Source organism: Artemia franciscana, chromosome 15 (assembly GCF_032884065.1).
Source record: "Artemia franciscana chromosome 15, ASM3288406v1, whole genome shotgun sequence".
In the NCBI taxonomy this organism is placed as follows: domain Eukaryota; kingdom Metazoa; phylum Arthropoda; class Branchiopoda; order Anostraca; family Artemiidae; genus Artemia; species Artemia franciscana.
Genome location: NC_088877.1, coordinates 21,553,764 through 21,576,320, shown reverse-complemented (window position 1 = coordinate 21,576,320; position 22,557 = coordinate 21,553,764). Strand labels below are relative to the sequence as shown.

General features: G+C 35.5%; 1 protein-coding gene across 1 annotated transcript in view; it reads left to right on the top strand.

Annotated features, from left to right (window-relative positions):
• LOC136036178 (uncharacterized phosphotransferase YvkC-like) overlaps nucleotides 1-22,557 on the top strand; it is a 142,161-nt gene that overhangs the window by 30,971 nt on the left and 88,633 nt on the right. The window contains exons 5-9 of the mRNA XM_065718246.1: nucleotides 3,717-3,770; nucleotides 4,850-4,966; nucleotides 8,005-8,226; nucleotides 17,310-17,434; nucleotides 21,523-21,679. Coding sequence (XP_065574318.1) covers nucleotides 3,717-3,770; nucleotides 4,850-4,966; nucleotides 8,005-8,226; nucleotides 17,310-17,434; nucleotides 21,523-21,679 — 675 coding nt within the window. The remainder of the gene's footprint in view (nucleotides 1-3,716; nucleotides 3,771-4,849; nucleotides 4,967-8,004; nucleotides 8,227-17,309; nucleotides 17,435-21,522; nucleotides 21,680-22,557) is intronic.

Below are 22,557 nucleotides of genomic sequence, written 5' to 3'. Positions count from 1 at the left end.
TTTGTGAAAACACTGAAAAAATTTGAACTGAATTGTGGCGTCACAACTCCGTTTTGTACTAAATATTTCAGGATAAATGACAGGTCATCCACGAACTTGTAGCGATCGTCATAGTCAGCTATGAGGAAGTTAATTACAGACAAGAATACAATAGCTGCAAGCTTAGTGCCCTGAGGGGCTTCACAGGTGGATGAGGACCGTTCGGAATTGCTATCACCTTCGTAGAGAGCAAACACACGATGCATCCTTTGACCGAGATTAAATAAAAAAAACAAGTTTTTTTAACTGAAAGTAAGGAGCGACAGTAAAACTTAAAACGAACAGAAATTACTTCGTATATAAAAGAGGCTGCTTCCTCATCAACGCCTCGCTCTTTACGCTAAAGTTTGACTCTTTCTCTCAATTCTTCTTTTTAAAACAGTAAAAACCTTTAGCGTAAAGAGCGGGGTGTTGATGAGGAAGCAGCCTCTTTTTATATACGAAGTAATTTCTGTTCGTTTTAAGTTTTACTGTCGCTCCTTACTTTCAGTTAAAAAAACTTGTTTTTTTTATTTAATTTCTGAACGTTTTTGAATCAATGCATGTTTTGATTTTGGCTCTCCGCAGAGGAATAATCAAAACGAAATTTGCATATATTTTTTTTTTTGGCTCAATGGCTTTCTCATAATTTTGATCGAATGATTTTGAGAAAAAAAGAGCGGGGGACGAAGCCTAGTTGCCCCCCGATTTTTTGGTTAATTAAAAAGGCAACTAGAACTTTTAATTTTTTACGAATCTTTTTATTGGTAAAAGATTTACGTAACTTATAAATTAGCTTACGTAAAGAACTTTTGTATTCTCATGTTTTTATTACATATATGAGGGGATTCACCCCATCGTCAGTACCTCGTTCTTTACACTAAAGCTTAAATTTTATCCCAATTCATTAAGAATGACCCCCTGAATCACAAAAGCCGTAGAATAAGTAGTTGAAATTACTGAAAATACTTTAGCGTAAAGAGCGAGGTATTAGAAGGAGGTGAGCCCCCCATATGGGTAATAATTTCTGTTTGTTTTAAGTTTTATTGCTGTTCCTTACTTCCAGCTGAAAAAGCTTTTTCCCTTTTATTTTTTAATTGTTTTTTTTAAATAATGCCAGTAAATCCTGCTCTCCCTTCATGGAAATTTTCTTCTCCCATTACAAATTCTCGAAGGAAAGTTCCCTCAGCATATCCCCCTCTTCTCAACCCCTCCCCCAAACCAAGAAAATCCTCCTGAAAACGCCTGTATACTTCCCAATAACCATTACTATATGTAAGCACAGGTCAAAGTTTGTAACTTGTTGCCCCTCCCACGGGGACTGTGGGGAGTAAGTCGTCCCCAAAGACATAGTTATAAGGTTTTTCGACTACGCTGAATAAAATGGCTATCTCAGAATTTTGATCCGTTGACTTTGGGAAAATAATTAGCGTGGGAGGGGGCCTAGGTGCCCTCCAATTTTTTTGGTCACTTAAAAAGGGCACTAGAACTTTTCATTTCTGTTAGAATGAGCCCTCTTGCAACATTCTAGGACAACTGGGTCGATACGATCACCCCTGGGAAAAAGAAAAAAAAAACAAACAAACAAATAAACACGCATCCGTGATCTGCCTTCTGGCAAAAAATGCAAAATTCCACATTTTTGTAGATAGGAGCTCGAAACTTCTACAGTAGGGTTCTCTGATACGCTGAATCTGATGGTGTGATTTTCGTTAAGATTCTATGACTTTTAGTGGGCGTTTCCCCCTATTTTCTAAAATAACGCAAATTTTCTCAGGCTCGTAACTTTTGATGGGTAAGACTAAACTTGATGAAACTTAAATATTTAAAACCAGCATTAAAATGCGATTCTTTTGATGTAGCTATTGGTATCAAAATTCCATTTTTTACAGTTTTGGTTACTATTGAGCCGGGTCGCTCCTTACTACAGTTCGTTACCACGAACTGTTTGAAAGTCCAATACGAGCGTAAGGGTCTTTTTCTTAGCCCCCATTAGCTTGAGATTAAGAGCAGCTACAATGTGATTGATTAAATCAAATGCCTTTCGGAAATCTATGGCACCAAGGTCTACAAAACTGTGACCTTTTTCGACCCACTTGAGGAGACTATCGTACATCCGCACTAGGTACACTGAGGTATTACAGTCTTTCAGTCCGCCGTGTTGTCTCTGGTCGATAGATCCCTTGATTTGATCAAGTAAGACCCTCATGATAAAGGTCTCGGCCACTTTTGCCAGGCATGGTGTTTGCAAAATAGGTCTAAGTTCGTCTCAGCTCTTAGGGTTGGTAACCTTCGGAATTAATCTAACGTAAGCTTTCTTCCAAACAGCTGGAAAGATCCCTATACGAAAGCAAAGGTTTATCAGTACTGAGAGTGGTTTCGCAATGAAAGGGGCGTATTCTCGAATCAGTTTGGGTGGAAGTTCGTTTGGATAAGCTGAACAGTTTACTTTCACCTTCATCTGCGGAGGAGTCAAGTATTTCAGACTTCTGGGCTTGTGTGGGAGAAGGAAATGAGGTTCAGATGCGGGTGAAATATTGATTAACCTCGTCAGCAGTTGTGTAAGTTCCGTCAGGGTGGCTTATTTTTATGCTATTATGAATGGACTTGCCAGTGATTTGCTTGACCGCTCTGTGCCATTTCCTGGGATTAGTGTGCCTAAGACTGTCCGAAAATTTCTCACGCCCGTAATCTTTCTTCGCACTTCTCGTGAGAGAGGTAATGTGATTTCGCAATTTTTTCGCATTTTGCAAATCTCCTTGGAAAACCTTGCACTTTTTTCGGATTAGTTTCTTGATTTGGGGGGTTATCCAGGGTTTATCACTTTCACATCTAGTGAAAGTCTTTTCAGGAAAAAAAACTAGGACTAGGACTAACTGGGACTTCTCACCAGTATCAAGGCTATCAAAAAAAATGTGTCTGCTTTATCTTTGGAATTGCTTAGGGAAATAACTTCACACTTTCAGGACTGAAAATGATGCTACTACTGTTACAGCAGCTACCGCTACTTGTAACTGTGGCTTGAAACTAATTGTTGTGCGACTTCTTGTGACTGCAGCTGTGGCTATTTGCGTCTAGTAAAATGCAACTGCTTGCAACTTATACTATAGCTAACTACAACTACTTGTGACTGCGAATACTAGCAAATGCGATTTCTTGTTACTGTGACTAAGGCTATTTGTGATTGTGACTGTGGCTATTTGCGACTACTACTGCTTGTGAGTGCAACTATTTGCAAATGTCACAACTTGTGACCGTGATAACTTTTGAATATGACTACTTTGGACTGTGAGCGCTTAAGCCTGCGGATACTTCGACTGAGACTTTTTGCAAAAAAAAAAGAGAGAGAGAGAGAGAGAGAGATAGAGAGAGAGAGAGAGAGAGAGAGAGAGAGAGAGAGAGAGAGAGAGAGAGAGAGAGAGAGAGAGAGAGAGAGAGAGAGAGCGAGAGAGAGAGAGAGAGAGAATACTATATATACTAGCTAACCATAGTTGGATTTGTCTTGTTTAGATTTATTGTGAGCTGTAGATTTGTTGCCAAATTTTTGACTGCTGTTTAATTTGTTTGATATTGAAAACAAAACTTATCTGTGATAATACTTAATTGTTTTGTTCGTTAAATCTCTCTTCCTTCCCACTTGTAATGCTGTAGTGACGTCAGTTTGTTGTTTTCTTTGCATCTCAGTTTTACATTTTCAGGAAGACATGTTGCAATGATGAGGAACGAATAGTCCATTTAAAACTGAATGCCATGTAAGTCTTTTTTTTCAACTTTTTTGGCTCTGTGACGTTCGGTTTCATTTTGAAATTCTACTTTCCCGCTATTTAGGGAACAAATTGCTTCAAGAGGCTAATAAATACTTCTAAAATCTTCAAAGCTTTCGATTATATTTTATTAAGGTCATATTACCATAAGCTCAGTTTTAGATCAAGTTACACTTTTTTGCTATCGTCATTGTTCGTGTGTGTATTCGAGGGAGGGGAAGTGGACTCCGATGAAATATTTAAATTATATTGAAACATGCGTATTTGGATGCTAATACAATTATTTAAAGATTATTTGGAAGTTCAGCTCACCACCCAGAATGGAATCCTGGCTATTCCACTGAATCCCCTTTGCTTTATGCTTCGATTCCGATTTCAATTGATAGTCAGTGCTTGTCACAAAAGAAATTGGATTAAATCCAAAAATTTAATTTCACCTACAGTTTTATTTTAAGCAAAGTGTTTTACGCTAGTGTATAACGCTGTTTTAAGTTCATGCTCCATAATTTACTATTTCTTTTTAGTTATTTATTTAGAAAATTATATTTGAAATCAGAAAATATGAATTATTGAATTGTGAAATATGTGTAACTTGAATTAAATCGGGTGGTGAAAACTGTGGAAACGTAAGTCAATGTGCTTTAATTGTACGGTGCTTAATCTTCCATATTTTGCTTGCCCTTTGTGAAGGATTTTACCTCTTACCATTTACCCATGGATTTTACCATGCTTGAGTTTTCCAGCGTAGGCAGTCTCTAGTCCTTCTACTCCGTTACAACTTTTGCCTGCGTTTTATCGTTTTATTTCCAAAAAGAAATGCTGGTTTTTCTAGGGTTGAAAGTTGTTGAATTGCCAGCCATAACTAATAATTTTTCACCGAGGCCTAAGACCTATAGAGTCTGACTAGCTTTTCGCCTACCCCCATGGTTGCATGGACTATTGATTTAAAAAAGAACACTTCTACGGGTCTTTTGTTTCCCGCTTTTCGTGCGACATTGTCTTTTGCTAATACTTAGATGTAGGCCGTAATCATTCTTATGACTTTTTCTCACAATTTTTTTTTATAGATGGACTGCCATGTGCCGGCCATTTGACTTTGCCAGTGAATTCAGCCCTACTCTACTTGCCAAAGCGGTCGCGCGTGAAAGATGGACAAATAGAACTGAGACCTGGGACGATTTATGGTAAGTAAAACATTAACAAATTGAAGTCCTTCTTTTTACGACATTTATCGCACATGGTAATGTGCTGCTTTCTAGTTCATTGTTGGTTGACATAATGTCTGAATTCAATCCTTATATGCTAGGAATTTGTGAAATAACTGAAAAAAAGCGCCATTAATTTTCTTGCTCTGAGAGACTGTTGATTTAGTAGATGATAGATTGAATATTTCAGTATTGTTTTCTTGCTTTAAAGTTTGTGGCTTTACTGTAGTAGTTTAATTTTAAGCGTTCTTAAAAATCACATGCTATTTAGTGTTACATACAGAATTTATTACAAATATCATTTTTGTTCAGTTTATCATCTATGACTGAAAAGACTACTTATTTACTTACATTTCTCATTACCAGTCGTATAATTAAATGATTTGATTTTTGTTTCTCTTGGCAGTTAAACACTAGAATCTCTTCTTCTTTTTCTTAGCATCGTCTATTCCCAATTATTAATTCTTCGTCATAGTCTGTACATCAAACTGTTGATTGAAACACCACACCGTGCTTCGAATGGGTTGAAGATCATTACACGAGGTGATCGAAAGTTCGTATCGCAGACATTCAACCTGAAAAATGTAAATTTTGATAGTTTTGTAATCATTATGGATATTCAACCAGCAACTTACAGCAAGAATGTTTGGATTGAATTAATAGACTCAAGAAAAGTCCATGAACCACATTTGACAATACGCACATGCACCCTAGAAGATTTGGACGAGATACTTGAAACGTTTTATGCTGAAAGAGTGCCCGGTGTTGAAGTCTCACCTGAAATACCTGATGGCGCTATTCTTCAGAAACTGACAAGAAAGTGCAAAATGTGAATTGGGGTGGAGATTTTTCGGTTCAACCACTCATCGCAGAAATTTTAAATATTTCATAGACAGTTGAAAGAACAATCTACTAAAGAACGAACCCTAGCCCAATGTAAGCAAAAATTTAAAAACGCGTTTTGAAAGAAAACAAACTGTCAAACGAGGAATTATCGCTGTTCCAAGATGATCTGGGAATAACCATGTTTTTGACTAATATTAATGGTAAAAGTTAGTTTCAAAAACAAATTTATTTGAACTTAAAAAAAAATAGCACAAACCAAAAACGGTGTTGAAACGAAACAGAAACTGCACCATTGGAATTTTCATAGCTGAAAACCTCTTTTGAGAGAATTACAGTCCCTCATATTCAGTAACAAGGAAAATCACTTTTTCGCATGGGAAGCAGTGATGTGTCTAAGTTTAATTCTCCTGCTTCTTTTATTACTATGTTGCCACTACTGGGGCATTAAAACACCATAGAGAGGTGTTTATATGCTCATTTTGATGGAAATTGCTACATCTATATATTTTGTTACTAACAAGACAGAAAAGTTGAAATAAGATGCAATTTCTGGTAAAAACTACACCTATTCCAAATGTAAAGAAAATAAAAATCGTCTCGATACAATGGAAATAGATGTAATCTGTTTGAAAGTGATTCAAAAAGATTAAAAAAAATTTAACTAGCCGAGATTCAGAAATTTCTTGCGACATTTGGGATTCAACCGGGAACTCTTTAGTTGTGAGTCTTGGCCTCATCCGCAACACTGTCACAAGGTATCCTTTTTTGATTTTTCGATGAAAATGATCAGTGAATTTCGATGTAGAAATTATAATGGCTGTTTTTTTTTTGGGGGGGGGGTACAAAGCAATGACAACAGTGGTGATTATTGTATTTGAATTTTCGACGTAACACCTTAAGTTATGTATTCTTTTCTTAGACCACACTGCCGTTCTATGAGGAACAAATCAATTTTCAAATGAGGATAAATCCAATTATTTAGACAATGAACCCTCTGAAAATAATGTAGTCTGGAGTAATCTGGAATAATCTGGAAATTCATTACTTTGTGAATGACCCGCAAAGCTATTTCTTTTTTGCGTATAGATATGCTAATCTCAATTATATTATTTTTTAATTCTACTGATGACGATCGCTTAATATGTGATCGAAATATCTGGACTTGTACCTGTTTTTTTCACTGTCTAAATAAATGGATGTATTCCCATCTGAAAAATTATTTGTTCATTGTATTCGGAAATTGTTCTCCATTAATATTTAGACATTTCTTAACATATAAACTATAGATAAGATTTGCCAACTAATCCAAGCATTCCAAGCCCGACACTAAGCTTATTTCACATGCATTTTTTATATCTATCTTTTTTTCTTCATTTCTTGGCCAGGGCTTTCATATCTTTATTTCATTTTTTTAGTAATAGCAATAGTCAAAGGAGCAATAAACCTACCCATCAATATAATTTAAACTTAAATTTTGGAATAACGCAAAAAACTGTTATAAATACAAGTGATGAATCAGGTTATCTTAAATTGGAAAATAGCAGTGACAGTGATTGGCACGGACCAATAAACGATTGCATAGAAGAACTCCAAATCGATCTGGAAAAAGAAAGATCATCGTCCGAGAGAAAGCGGATGAATTTATTCTAGTATGGAGACTTTTAGGGACCAAATTTTCTAGACAAGCTTTGCTTAGTAGTTGGGCCTATTACCTAAATTAAGCGTAAAGTCGGATTTCTTTACTAGGATAAATATGAACATTATCCAGTGGTAGCTTGCAGTCTTTTTTAATCAAATGTCATTGACAATGAGACTGTAAAATCGTCATATGGACTCTTTGAATGATAACGTTTTCACAAGACGGTGGAATAATGACTTTTATGCTAAAATATTTTTGGCCTGTTTGCCTCATCATTATCAGCAAAAAAGAATAAAAAAATGAATTAAATCCATAAAAATCAAGCTAGGTTTGAACAGAACGCATAAAAATCGATAATGCACATATTGGCGAAATATTCAGATATAAAAGTAGATTTTTCACTATTCAAGGAAAAATGCTCAGTCCTTAGAATCGTGGTTGCTCGGTTATGCTGGGAAGGAAGTATGTTCTTTATAGACTCCAATCAATTTTGAAGGTCGTCTCTTGCCTCTATTTTTTTTTCTTTTTTTAGCAAAATGCCATGGGAGGCCTTTGATCAATGGGGAACAATATACGGTACAATGGAAGAAAATGGAACACATCACGAAGCATTTTACCTCAGAGGGCTTAGGCAAAGACGATACGGAAACTTCAATATGACTACATTGCGACGCAATATCCTTCTCATTGGTCAAAGCGAGGAAGGAGTTTTCTTTTCCTTACGGGGCACTTGTGATACTTCCAGATTATTGCAGTAAGTTGATAAAAATAATTTTATACGAAATTGTCTATATAAATTCCTTTGATAACCTTGAACATCCTAAGACATTCATAGAGTATCCTTGGGATCTTTCAAGCTTCGTATTTGTAAGAAATTTCGAGTTTTTAAAACATCCCCTCAAAATTAATCAATCTACTAATACAACTAACTACTCAGTGTAGCACCAAGTCACCTGTGGCTAACACACCGACATACACTCCTTCATCCCAGTCTATTCAAACCTTGCTCCTTACTCCCTCGAAAGAAGTTCTAATTTCCCTAACATATTTCCTTACCACATCCGCCCATCCCATTCGGAGAGGACCTACTTTTGTTTGGCAAATACCGTGATTGATTCACAAAGCTTATTTTGGATATCTATGGTCGGGGATATAGTTTTGAAGAAAAGGTGGAGATATCCTGAAACCCAGAAGCAACCGTGCGCAGCTGTCCCGGTACTAAAGTAAAAAGTGGATGAATCATATATCAAAATAGAGAACTTTCTGAAAATGGGATATCAAAATGATTTTCCCCTAGTTTCAACCGTAGTGTATGTTGTTAACCATGGGTATGTTTCATTTGGTTAAAACTAGGATCGTGCAATGAATGCAATCTGTAGGATTGGTAAAAAAAAAGTGTATCTGTAATCCCTCCGCACCCCCTTCCATTCACCACTACCAAAATCCTTACGGAAAGGCTGGCATATCGCACCCTGTTTAACCAAGGATCATGTAAGGATTCCCAATGTCACTGCAAAAGCATTGATAGTTCTGACTCAGTGTAAGGTGGGCTGAATCCCAACTCAGTCTTAAATAGAGTCACGTCTTGATTCAATGAAAAAAAAAGCCAAGATTCCCTATAGAAACGATATGGGTCCAAGTTGTATTTAGTCATCATGCACTGCCAACTTTTTATGAAGTTAGGTAGGCAGGTAAACTCTTGTTTAAATCGAAAACATTAACTGATTTTAAATCCTAGTGATCGGAAGTAAAATTTTATCCCACAGCTACTCCAACACACCGCCCCCCTCCTTCTCCTTTTGCTACCATTTTTTGCAGAAAGGTAGCTAAGTTGCAAACTGTTTAAACTGGAACCATACAATTGTTCCACCCTGCATTATTGGAGGACCCAGATGAGGTGTTGGCTCCTCCAGTTTCCCTCCTACGACTGGTGACTTCTAGCAGAAAAAAATTGCCTGGCACCTCGTTTGAATGGGAATCCGCAAAGAGTTTTTGGTGTTTATGACTGAAAACACAAAGTTGTTAGCACCTTTACATCACAAGCTATTCAGCAGCGACATAGCCAGTTTTTTCGTTGTTTTTTTTTTTACCTCCAATTGGCTTTAATGTAGCATGAAAATGACGTTTTTCTTTGGCATTAGCTGTTCCTCTGACCTTTGGATCAAATCCTCTGATCCTCTCAAAGTTCCTCTGACCTTTGGATCAATCCGCTTGTAAGCTACGGGGCACATAGCCTACGTAGGGCCAGAAGAATAAAGGTATTTGTTTTTAGATATGTAAGCCCCTTTCGAGTCCCGCCTGTCTTTAGTTCGAAAAATTCTGGATCAGTTTGAAATATGATGGGAACAAAACTACAGCAAAGGAGTCTTTTCTGATAAATTGTAAAGCATTTACTTTTTTCGGGTGCTGGCAGGCTACATTGTTTCAATAGTTGGGAATCCTTAAACCCGAAATCTTGAAGCTTTTTTAGCGCCTGGACTAAAAAGTCATTGGTCTAACACTTCTTGGTGTAAGTCTCAACGACTGTAGAAGGCGGCCTATCAAATTTCAAATAAATTTCAGACTTAGGGCTTTTGGTTACTTCACCGGAATGCTACCACATAAGTTGGGAAAAGTCGATAAATCCCAGGAAAAATAAAGCTGGAATTTGTCAACTCCCAACTTATGTTTACCCGCTATGGCCTGTCACCCGTTGACTCCGCTTCTCCACAGTTTCAGACCTATGCTCAAAACTGCTCCTCAATAGCCAATATGATTCTTTATGATTGGTTTTCCGTTGGTCCATACTGTGCCTCGGGTGGGTTTGGATTAAAGGTCCTTTAACCCCCCCCCCTCACGCACCAACATTGATGTTTGTGTTGTTATCTCCAACTATTCAATTTTCGACCTGAACCATTTTCAATCTTAGTAGATACTTGCTCTTGCTGAATTAAGGGCAATAATTTAATTCTCATGTTCAAACAAAATAGTCACATGTCTCATCTTCAGCAATAATTTTTGGTGTTGTTAAGATATTTTCCGAAAATTAGTTTACGCTATGACGTAAACTTAATTTTATTGAAACAAAATAAAGCAGAGATTCATAATAGCCCTTTCATAAATGATCGAGACATGCATCGAAAATAAAAATATTAAACACATCAAGAGCCACAATGGAATGTCCTTTAAACAAAAACACGGTAGTGAAGACGGCTTCAGTGCTGTAGAAGACCAAAAGTCATGTAGCGATTTCCTACCCATTTTCAACAACCCTTAATATCAAAGTAGAAAGATTGTTAAGAGCTATTGCCCAAAACTACACTCTATCGTAAATTTCAAGCTAATGTTTAAATTTTGCCTGAAATTTAAATTATAATCCAACATATTAGCCTCCCCTTGAAATTTGGGACTATAAAGTAATTATAAGGAAGCCAAAGGAAAGAGAGCAGAATAGGGAAAAACCAATGGAAAAACTGTGTGTTGCCCCATTGTTGGCTTCCTGCCCGTAGATTTTGACCCTTAATAAGGAAAATATAAGTAATAAGTTCTAATTTGTGACTGAGCGACCCCTTTCCAGTTTTCCACAAACCTTTTCTCTATATGATTTGGTTTGAGCAACAACAACAAAAAAATCAAATCAAATTTTTTACAGTAATGAATGGTAAGTAGATAACGATCCTCGTCAATAACGAAAGCATAAGAGACTAACTATTGGTTACATTAAGTAAAAAAATCAGCTTTTTATGGTGGTCTTAAATATGTATTTGTTTATTAGTGTTTATTGCAGCTATTAGTACACAAGAAAGTTCGTATAATTATAGAATACACAAGGAAAACAACTTGACACGTGACAGTTTCGGTAAAAATATGCCGTCAACTTTTACTTGCATTGCAAGAGTACACATGAGCTTACATATGAAGTCAATATGATCAGAATGTTTCCCCTGAACGGAATGCTGGGAATTTCTGTATTTTCCCCCTGAACGGGTACATTTTTTGTGTTTTATTAACATGTATTTATTTTTTCCAGGAGTGATTGTAATTATCTCGTTATCACTTTGAAAAAGACTTAATTTTTTATAGTTACGCAGCATAAAGGTGCCAAATATATTGGTCTTTTGCATTCAAAATTAAATTAAAAATATTGAATTAAAAAAAAAAATGTTTATTTGATTTTCTTAATCTTAGTTTTAATGCTTTCCTTTGAACAAACTACTTTGATAATGTTTTACTTTGTACAAACACTGAGTCTAAAGGGAGTAAATATATTAGTGTTTAATAATAAAGCTTAAAACTGTCAATATTGTCAAAATGTCCGTTTGACGATCCAGTATCAAACAGTTCGTGGTAACGAACTGTAAGTAAGGAGCGACCCGGCTCAATAGTAAACGAAACTACAAAAAACGGAATTTTGAAACCAATAGATAAATCAAAAGAATTAAATTCTTAAGTTCATTTTAACTATACAAGTTTCATCAAGTTTAGTCTTTCCCATCAAAAGTTACGAGTCTGAGAGAATTTGTCTTATTTTCGAAAAAATACGGAAAAACCCCCTAAAATAATAGAATCTCAATGAAATTCATACCGGCAGGTTCAGCATTTAGTGAATATTTTCCCAAGTCCCTATTTAAGTAAATATTATTGTTAACTTTAAGTCTGATTTCAATCGCTTCTCGTACTACTTGCTTCATGCCTAAGTCATTGCTAATAAGGGGGATTCTTCAAAAAGTATTTTATGGCTAGGATTTTCAAATACATGGCTGCTTTAAGCAGAATCAAAAGACACAGAAGCAATATTAGAATTTAGAGCTTTGGTAATATCGTCTTTATGCTGTTGTAGGCGTATCTCTAAATTCTGGTGAGTTCACCCCTCATAGAATTTGCCACAATCGCATGGTATTTGATAGACCCCTCTTTAGCGAGTTACTGGAGTTTTACCTTTACCAGAATTTAGGAGATTTATGATTTTCAAATTATCGGTAAATACAACATACAAATTATTTTGTGTGCATATTTTTTTTAAGATTCCTAGTGATTTTTGGGATATATGGGAGGTAAATTGTGTTTGAGGGCTTATCAAGATTCTCATAAAGATGATATATATTGACAAATAGTCCTTTGAACGATTTTTCAATTTTTTGGAATTTTGGGTTGTAATCAATGGAAATAGTATCATTAATTTTTTTGTGTACTATAGTATCAATTGCTTGATTTGCCTTACCAGAGTCTGATAGTTTAGCCTTAATCTGACGGGAAATCTCAGCTTAAGATTCGTTTCTGTGCAATTTAATTCATCCAGGGTAAAAGCTTTTTTTGCAGGATTAGGCTAGGTGCCATTGAATCTTCCGCAATTAAATACAATGTTGCTCTTCTCTTTCAGTTGAAAAAACTTGGTTTTTTTATTTAATTTTTGATTTTTTTTTAAATAATGCTGGAAAATCTCTTCCCCCATGAAAAATTCCTTCATGGAAAGATCCCCCCATGTAAACTTTTCCCCCTGACCTCCCGCCAGACCCCCGCCTGAAATTGTCTGCATACTTCATAATAACCAATACTAGGCTATATGTGAACAATGGGCAAAATGCATAGCTTGCAGCCCTTTCCCCGAGGGCCCTGGCGGATTAAGTCATCCTCAAAGACATATTTATTGGATGTTGTGACTATGCTGAACAAAATGGCCATCTCAAAATTTTGATCAGGTGACTCTGGGAGAAAATGAGCGTGGGAGGGGGTCTAGTTACCCTCCAATTTTTGTTCACTTAAAAAGGGCACTAAAACTTTTAATTTCCGTTCAAACGAGCCCTCTCGCGATATTCTAGAACCACTGGGGCGAAAGATCACCACTAGGAAGAAAAAATAAATAAACACGCATCCGTGATCTTTCTTCTGGCAAAAAATACAGAGTTCCACGTTTTTGCAGATATGAGATTGAAACCTCTACATTAGGGTTCTCTAATACTGAATCTGACGGTATGATTTTCACTAAGCTTCTCTGACTTTTAGGGGGGTTTCTCCCTTTTGTTAAAAATAAGGCAAATATTCTCAGGCTCTTAACTTTTGTTGGATAGGACTAATCTTGATGAAACTGATATATTTAAATTCAGCATAAAAATCCATCTTTTTAATGGATGAAATGGTATCAAAATTCTGTTTTTTAGAGTTTAGGTTACATTGAGCCGGGCTGTTCTTTACTTACAGTTCGTTACCACGAACTGTTCGAAAATGCGGAATTTTGTATTTTTTGCCAGTAGAAAGATAACAAATGCGTATTTATTTGTTTTATTTTTTCCTGGGGTGATCGTTTCGATCATTAGTCCTATAATATCGGGAGAAGGCTCATTCAAACGGAAATTAAAAGTTCTTGTGTTTTTTTTAAGTGACCAAAAAATTCAAGGGTAACTACGCTCATTTTCCTCCAAAATTATCTGATCGAATTTTGAGATAGCCATTTTATTCAGTGCTGTTGAAAGATCAAATAAATATGTCTTTAGGTGTAAAATGAACCCCCAAAGTCCGTGGGAAGAATCCTGCAAGTTTTGAAATTCGTCCATTGTTTACGTATAGTATTTGTTATTGGGAAGTATACAGACATTTTTTTTTGGGGGGGGGGTGTGCTTTGGGTAGATTTCTATGGGGAGAATCTTCCTTTGGGAGGGAAATTTACGGGGGCTTGAATATACCAGGGGATATGTTACTCTGGGGGATTTGACACAATTACTATATGAAATTCTCTTCAATTGTCTTAAATTCTCCTTGCCAAATTTTTCATGTCGAGACGTTCCTGGGAAATTTTCCAGGGTTTTTTTTCCGTGTGTTTTGTTTTCTGGGAAATACTTTCCACGGAAGGGGTCATTCCTGGAGTGATCAAGAAACCGACTAGAGATGAAGGTCTTATTCATATGAAAGGATGCTAAGGATTATTTTTAAGGCTGAATCCTCCGCAAGCAGTTTTACGAGGAGGGGGATTCTCAGTGAGGATGAAGCTGTCTGGAGGGTATTTGACAGGGAGGGAGGAATGCGCTTTACGTTAGATGAAACTTCCACTGAGGAATATTTCATGAAGAGGAAGGGTATATTTTATAGAGGGTGAGCCAGATTTACCGGCATTATTTGAAAAAGGAACAGAAATTAGTCCATATATGAAGGGTTTCCCCCTCCTCAATACCGAATTATTTACTTCAAAGTTTTACTGTTTACTAAAGCTGAAACACGGGGGCCATTTGATTAGAATAAGAAGCTGTTTTGAAAGTGTTAACAGCTTTAGGGTAAAGAGCAAGGTATCGAGGAGGGTAACCCCTTCATATGCGGAATAAATCTGCCAAGATTAATTTACAAATTTTTTTTTAATTTTTCATATTCAGTGAGCAAAATTTGAACCTGCATTGATTGAAAAACGTTCAGAAATTAAATATAAAGAAAACAAGTTTTTTTTCAGCTGACAGTAAGGAGTGACATTAAAACTTAAAACATATATTATTCAGTATATGAAAGGGGCTGTCTCCTTCTCAACGCCTTACTCTTTACGCTAAAGTTTTGATTGTTTTAAAAAGCAGACTTGTGACAAAGAGTCAAATTTTAGCGTAAAGAGCGAGGCGTTGAGGAGGGGACAGCCCCTTTCATATTCAGAATTATATCTGTTCGTTGTAAGTTTTAATGTCGCTCCTTACTTTCAGCAAAAAAAACTTGTTTTATATTTATTTAATAAACCAAAATAAGAATTTCCGTCTAAAAAACAAAAGAGAAGGGTTTGGCACTTGCTCTAAGTACATAATATTGATTTTCGGGTGTGCATTTGGGGTTATTAGCTGGTGGAATCAAATTGTTGAAACCGTTACATAAATTAAAAACAAAGTATAGTTATATGTTTTGAACCAATGTAATTTGGTGTTATCTTTTAAACATGGTAACGTGTCATTCAATTGGACTATCTGTCTTGGCTTTTTCTACAATTAGCCATGACTTGATGCCCACAACTAATCGATTTTATATAGACAGATCATTAACAGTGAGTTCCGTTTGTTTTAAGATTGACTCGGTATATGATTAAATAAAAAAAAACAAGTTTTTTTAACTGAAAGTAAGGAGCGATATTAAAACTTAAAATGAACAGAAATTACTCCCTATATGAAAGGGACTGTTCCTTCCTCAACGCCCCGCTCTTTACGCTAAAGTTTGACTTTCTCTCAACTCTACTTTTTAAAACAGTAAAAAACTTTAGCGTAAAGAGCGGGGCTTTGAGGAGGGAGTAATCCCTTTCATATACGGAGTAATTTCTGTTCGCTTTAAGTTTTAATATCGCTCCTTACTTTCAGTTAAAAAAACTTGTTTTTTTATTTAATTTCTGAACGTTTTTGAATTAATGCATGTTTTGATTTTGGCTCTCCGCACATGAATAATTAAAACGTAATTTGCATATTTAAATAATTTTTTTGGCTAAACGGCTTCCTCATAGTTTTGATCAGACGATTTTCGGAAAAAAGGAGCGGGGAGTAGGCCTAGTTACCCTCCAATTTTTCGGTTGTTTGAAAAGGCAACTAGAACTTTTAATTTTTCACGAACGTTTTTATTAGTAAAAATATACGTAACTTACGTAACGAACTTCTAAATTCGTATGTTTTTATTACGTATATGAGGGGGTTCATCCTCTCGTCAATACCACGCTCTTTACACTAAAGCTTAAATTTTGTTCCAATTCCTTAAGAATGACCGCTGAATCACCAAGGCCGTAGAATAAATAGTTGAAATTAATAAAATTACTTTAGCGTAAAGACCGAGGTATTAGGAGGAAGTGAACTCCTCATATGCTTAATAATTTCTGTTCATTTCAAGTTTTAATGCTGCTCCTTACTTTCAGTTGAAAAATTTTTTCATATGCTATTTTTCATTGTTCTTTAAAAAAAATACTAAAAATCCTGTGCCCCCCTAATGGAAATGCCCTCCCCCCTCATGGAAATTTTCCCCCTTGACCAATTCTTCCATGGAAAGTTCTCCTCGCGTAATCCCGTCCCCTCAACTCCTCCCTCCAACCAAAAAAATCCCCCTGAAAGCGTATGTACACTTCTCAATAACCATTACTTCATGGAAACACTGGTCAAAGTTTGTAACTTGCAGCCCCTCCCACGGGGAGTGTGGGGGAGTAAGTCGTCCCCAAAGAAATAGTTATTAGGTTTTTCGACTATGTTGAATAAAATGGCTATCTCGGAATTTTGATCCGGTGACTTTGTGAAAAAGATGAGTGTGGAAGGGGGCCTAGGTGCCCTCCAATGTTTTTGGTCACTTAAAAAGGGCACTAGAACTTTTAATTTCCGTTAGAATGAGCCCTTTCACGACATTCTAGGACAACTGGGTCGATACGATTACCTCTGGAAAAAAAAACAAATTAACACGCACCTGTGATCTGTCTTGTGGTAAAAAATGCAAAATTCCACATTTTTGCAGATAGGAGGTTGAAACTTCCACAATAGGGCTCTCTGATACGCTGAATCTGATGGTGTGATTTTCGTTAAAACTCTATGAGTTTTAAGGGGTGTTTCCCCCTATTTTCTTAAATAAGGCAAATTTTCTCAGGCTCGTAACTTTTGATGGGTAAGTCTAAACTTAATGAAACTTATATATTTAGAATAACATTAAAATGCGATTCTTTTTATGTAGCTATTGTTGTAAAAATTCGGTTTTTAGAGTTTCGGTTACTATTGGAGCCGGGATTTTTTTCAGATTAACTTCCTATAAAACTTACAGTGTACCAAGTTATTCATGACTCAAAACTGTTTTCCTTAAAGTTATAATTAAATGTTTTTATAATCTAAGTATTCATGCTTCTAGTAATCATAGTTCTGTCAATGTCCTTATCATTTTTAGTGAGGTTCAAGGGCATATGTACGATCCTTCTGGTCAGGTTCTACCTATAACCCGATGTGACCTTGATTTAGCCGAAATAGGTCATTATGCAATTCTACCTTCAAGATTTTCCCTTCGCTTTACTGGTAAGATGAATTGATAATTATCTTTTCTTACGTGCGTGTTTCAACAAAAGTAAATGTTCGTTATCCAATAAATATTTTAGAAGGTTTGCATGCTTTTACTATCTTTACCAAGCCTAACAATAGGGTGCTCGGTTAACTAAGGAATTTTATCTTTGCTTATTCGTATTTATTTCTTTGTCTTTATTTATCCTTTCATTAGGCTATATATATATATATATATATATATATGTCTTCCTTCCTCCTTCTGTCTTTCTTTTTTATTTATATGGTTTAATTCTTTTTTTGGTTTTATGGTGTGCGTTTATTTCTGTGTTGTTGCACTGGTGATTTCTTTTTTCATTATATATATATATATATATATATATATATATATATATATATATATATATATATATATATATATATATATATATATATATAGTGCGGGAGCTCTATAGTAACCCGACACTCGGCACGCAGCAGACATGTAAATATGGATTCTCATTGTCGCATGTCTTCTAACTGTAAACAATTTGAGACAATTTGCTGTCTTTTCATGAAATATTTGATAATTGAAGCAAGTATGATTTCTAACAACGATATCTACTAAGGTTCAAACTTTTGTTTTTCTTTTTTAAGGATTTGGAGTTGTTGCAATCCCTTCATTTGTAATAATTAATTTTTAAAAATTTTCTTCCACAAGACAAGTTTTTCAAAGAAAAGTAAAGAGTCCCATTAAGCCGAGAATGAGCAAAAATATAGTCAAATAATCTTCTAAGCGTATTTTTACCACAAATCACTATCAGTAAATAAATGAAAGTTAAAACGAACAGAAATTACAATAAATAGCCGAGTCAAACTCAAAACAAGCAAAAATTATCATGAGTAGGGCTGATAACCCCTATGGCATCTCAAGACCAGAACATAACTTGCGCTTTACTGAAAAAAAAACAAACAAACAAATGACAATGGATTGTCAGTTATATTGACATATACTGACATTTCTTTGTTAAGGTTTTGATAATTTTTCATTTATGAAAGCAAGAAAGAGGAAAACATTTCAAACGTATTTTGTTGCCCTCCAATCAATATTGACTATTAAAAAGGGTACTGGTCCTTTCAATTTCCAGTCGAATGAGTTATTTCCGAAGTTTCTACGACAACAATTGGCCATCTCACAATCAAAATCAGATATTTTCGGGAAAATACGAAGTGGAGAGGCGGAGGTATGCATCCTCCGACCACTCTGAATCTTAATAAGGGCACTAGAACTTCTGATTACCAATCCAGTTTGTCCCCTTCAAAGGTTATACGATCACCCTTTCTATATATACCTTATATGCCCCCAGGGCAAACATTACAAATCTCGCCCTCAGGGCAGTGTGGGGTTGTCATTCCTCAAGAAATAATTTCCAGACCTTTCAATTACGTTGAATAAAATGTTTAGCTCAAAATTTTTATTGGATGTGTTTGGGGAAACGATGGGCATGGGAGGGGGTTAGTTAGCCTCCAATTACTTTCGACTATTAACACGGGCACTGCCTCTTTCAATTTCCAATCTAATGAGTTGTCTTCGAAGTTTTTTTTCGACAGCAAATGGCCATCTCAAAATGTCTATTAGATCCATTTGGGAAAAATACGAGGTGCTTGGGCGGGGGGGGGAGCATGTACCCTCTGATCACTTCGAATCTGAAAAAGGGCACTAGAATTTCTGACTACCAATCCAATGAGCCCCCTCTGAAGTTTATGCTTTCACCCTTTCTATATATACCTTATATGTCCCCAGGGCATAGCTTACAACCCTTTTCCTGAGGGCCTTGGGGAGGTTGTCACCTTCAAAGGCATAATTTCAAGAACTTTCAATTAAGTTGAACAAAATGGCTATCTAAAAATTTGGATTGGATGTCTTTGAGGAAATTTTGGGCATGTGAGAGGGGTTAATAGCCCTCAAATCACTTACGACTGTAAAAAAAGCACCAGCCCTTTCAATTTCCAATTGAATGTTTTCAAAGCTTCTATGACAACAAATGGCCATCTAAAATTTCTATCAGGTTCATTTCTGAAAAATACGAGATGTGGGAGGGGGATCTCCCCTCTGATCATTGAATCTTCAAAAAGGGCACTAGAACACCCTTTCTATACATACCTTAAACGCACCCAGGGCATTACTTATAAACCTTGCTCTGAGGGCTGTGGGGGGTTGTTATCCTCGAAGACATAATTTCTATACATGTCAATTACATTTAACAAAATGACTATCTCAAAATTTGGTTGGATGTGTTTGGGGAAATGGTGGGCGTGGGAAGGGCGTTAGTCGCCCTCCAATCCCTTTTGACTATTGAAAAGGGCACTTCATCTTTCAGTTTCCAGTCGAATGAGCTCTTTTTGAAGTTTCTACGACAATAAATGACCATCTTAAAAATTTTTAGATGCATGTCTGGAAAATACGAGGTGTATGGGGGAGGGGTTATCCGTCATCTGATCACTCTGAATCTCAATAAGGGCACTAAAAATTCTGATTATTAGTCGAATGAGCCCCCTCCGAAGTTTATACGATCACCCTTTCTATATAAACCGTAAATGCCCCGAGAGCATAACTTACAACCCCTGCCCCGAGAGCCGTGGAGTGAGGGGGGGGGGGTTGTCATCTTTAAATACATAATTTTTGGAGCTTTTAACTACGTTGAATAAAATGGCTATATAAAATTTTTGATTGAATTTGTTTGGGGAAATGGTGGGCACGGGAGGGGTTAAGTTGCTCTCCAGTTATTTTCGACTATTAAAAAGGTCACTATCCGTCTTAATTTCCAATCGAATGAGTCCTTTTTGAAATTTCTACGACATGTCCTTCGATACGAAGTGCCCTTGCCTAAGACCAAAAAAGTAAGGATGAAGATAAATAAATAATACATTGTGATTTTATCTAACAAAAGAACAATCTTTTTTGCCATAAGAAAGATCACGGATGCGTGTTTATTTGTTTTTTTTTTTCCCAGGTGTGATCATACCGACCCAGTGATTTCTAGAATAGCGCACGAGGGCAAATAAATAAATAATACATTGTGCCCACATCACTCTTTACTTAAGCAACGCTAATGCGTTTCCTATTATTGTAAATTTTCGTTTTTTGGGCCTTCCTACTGACATTATATATTGCGTTTAAATCTGTAAGCTTCACCAAGTAGCTAGTTGAATTAATCTAACAAAAAAGCAAAGTAATTTTAAAATTTCAGAATTCCTGTAATAAAAAAGGCGAAACCGTTAAGTATGCCGTCTAGGGACCAATCGCCAAAAAAGCCTTTTCTTCTGAGAAAAGTTTGTAAACTATTGTATTTAAGATAATTAGTTAATGTAGCGGAATCTAAAATACAACTCTTTAAATTACTCTTTATGTAATTTAATGTCTTTTCATAATGATGTCTTTTCAAAGATATTTGATCATTTAAGGTAGTCCGATTTCAAACAACGATATGTACTAAGCTTCGAACTTTGGGTTTTCTTTTTTAAGGTTTTGTATTGTTGTAATCCCTTGTCAAAATAGAGAATCATCATTTGTAATAATTGCAATTTTTGGGCCTTCTTACTGACTTTATATACCTGGTTGCGTTCTAAAAGGTTTTTCTTTTTTAATAAAGTTTCCGAATTGTTGTAATCCCTTGTTAAAAATATACACAAATGTTTTTGCAATTACCAGTTTTTTGCTCTTTACGCAATTTAATATCTTTTCACGCTGTCTTTTCAAAGATATTTAAGCATTGAAGCTAGTCCGATTTCAAACAAGGGTATGTACAAAGCTTCAAACTTTTGGTTTTCTTTTTTAAGGTTTTTGAATTGTTGTAATCCCTTGTCAAAATAGAAAATCTTCATTTTTAATAATTGTAAATTTTCGGGGGTAAATTTTTAAATGTTCTTTATCACCTTGGAAATAATACTTGTGGGTTTTCTAAGCCGTTAAGCTGAAATTCAAATAAAACTTTGTTTATTTAAGACAAAACTTTTACTGAGATCCTAAACTAGGATAAAATAAAAAAGTAAAAATTAATCTAGATAGGAATAACCTATAATGACAAACTTAGTGAATTAGTTGTTTTTTTGTTTTTTGTTTTTAGGTGGGCAGAACTATCGTTTCCATTTAAGCATTCAGAAGCTTCAACTAGGTACTGAAGTCTTTCGAGGTCGACCCTGGATTAAAAAAGTTCAAGTTGCACTCTGCGATTTTACGGTGAATTCATCTTCAGGTTGGGGTATCGTCGAACTTACCAATAGGTACAGTTGCGTATGTTTCTTCTTATAATAAATTTACGACTATTTAGATTCTTTTTATCCCAAGAGCATCAGAGACTGATGGTTAGAAACTCATGGTGATCTCTACGAAAAAGCAAACAATGAATTCTATCTAACATTTCAATGCAGAAAAAACTAATACTATGCTATGGCTTTTATTACTGCCGAGGGCGTTACTGCTTTATTCCGTATAGACTATACAGTTATTTTGTCCTTTATATTTCAGAGAGTAGTATCGAATTTTCTATGATATTAGGTTTTTTTATTGATGTTAGTTAAAGCAACAAGCGTCCTATTCTTGCCCATTCCCAATAAACATTTCTTTCGTCTGTAGGGATGGATGCTTAACGCATATAAAAATTTACGCTTAGATTGTTCTATGCTTGAAGGCACCAGCTAAAATTAAATAGTTATTTTTGGAAATCAATCTAAAAACGTTTTCCATAGAATAAGTTTTTCAAAGAAAAGTAAAAAGTTCCAATAAACAAAAAATAAGCAGAAATAAATTCAATTAATCTTCTAAGCGTAAAACTACCACAAATTATAACCAATAAATAAATAAAACCCAAAGCGAACATAAGTTAATAATTGACCGAGTCAAATTCAAAACGACCGGAAATTAGCAGAAATAGGGCAACCTCCCATACCTTCTGAAGACCAGAACATAATTTGCACTTTACTGAAAATAAAATACGTTTTGAATGTTTTCACTTTTTAACTTTAATAAAAAACTATTAAAACTTTAAGGAATAAATATCATTATACGTATTAACTGTCAATCCACATTCATTTGTGTTTTTTTCACTAAAGTGCAAATTAGGTTGTGGTCTTCAGAAGGCATGGGTGTGTCAGGCTTAATC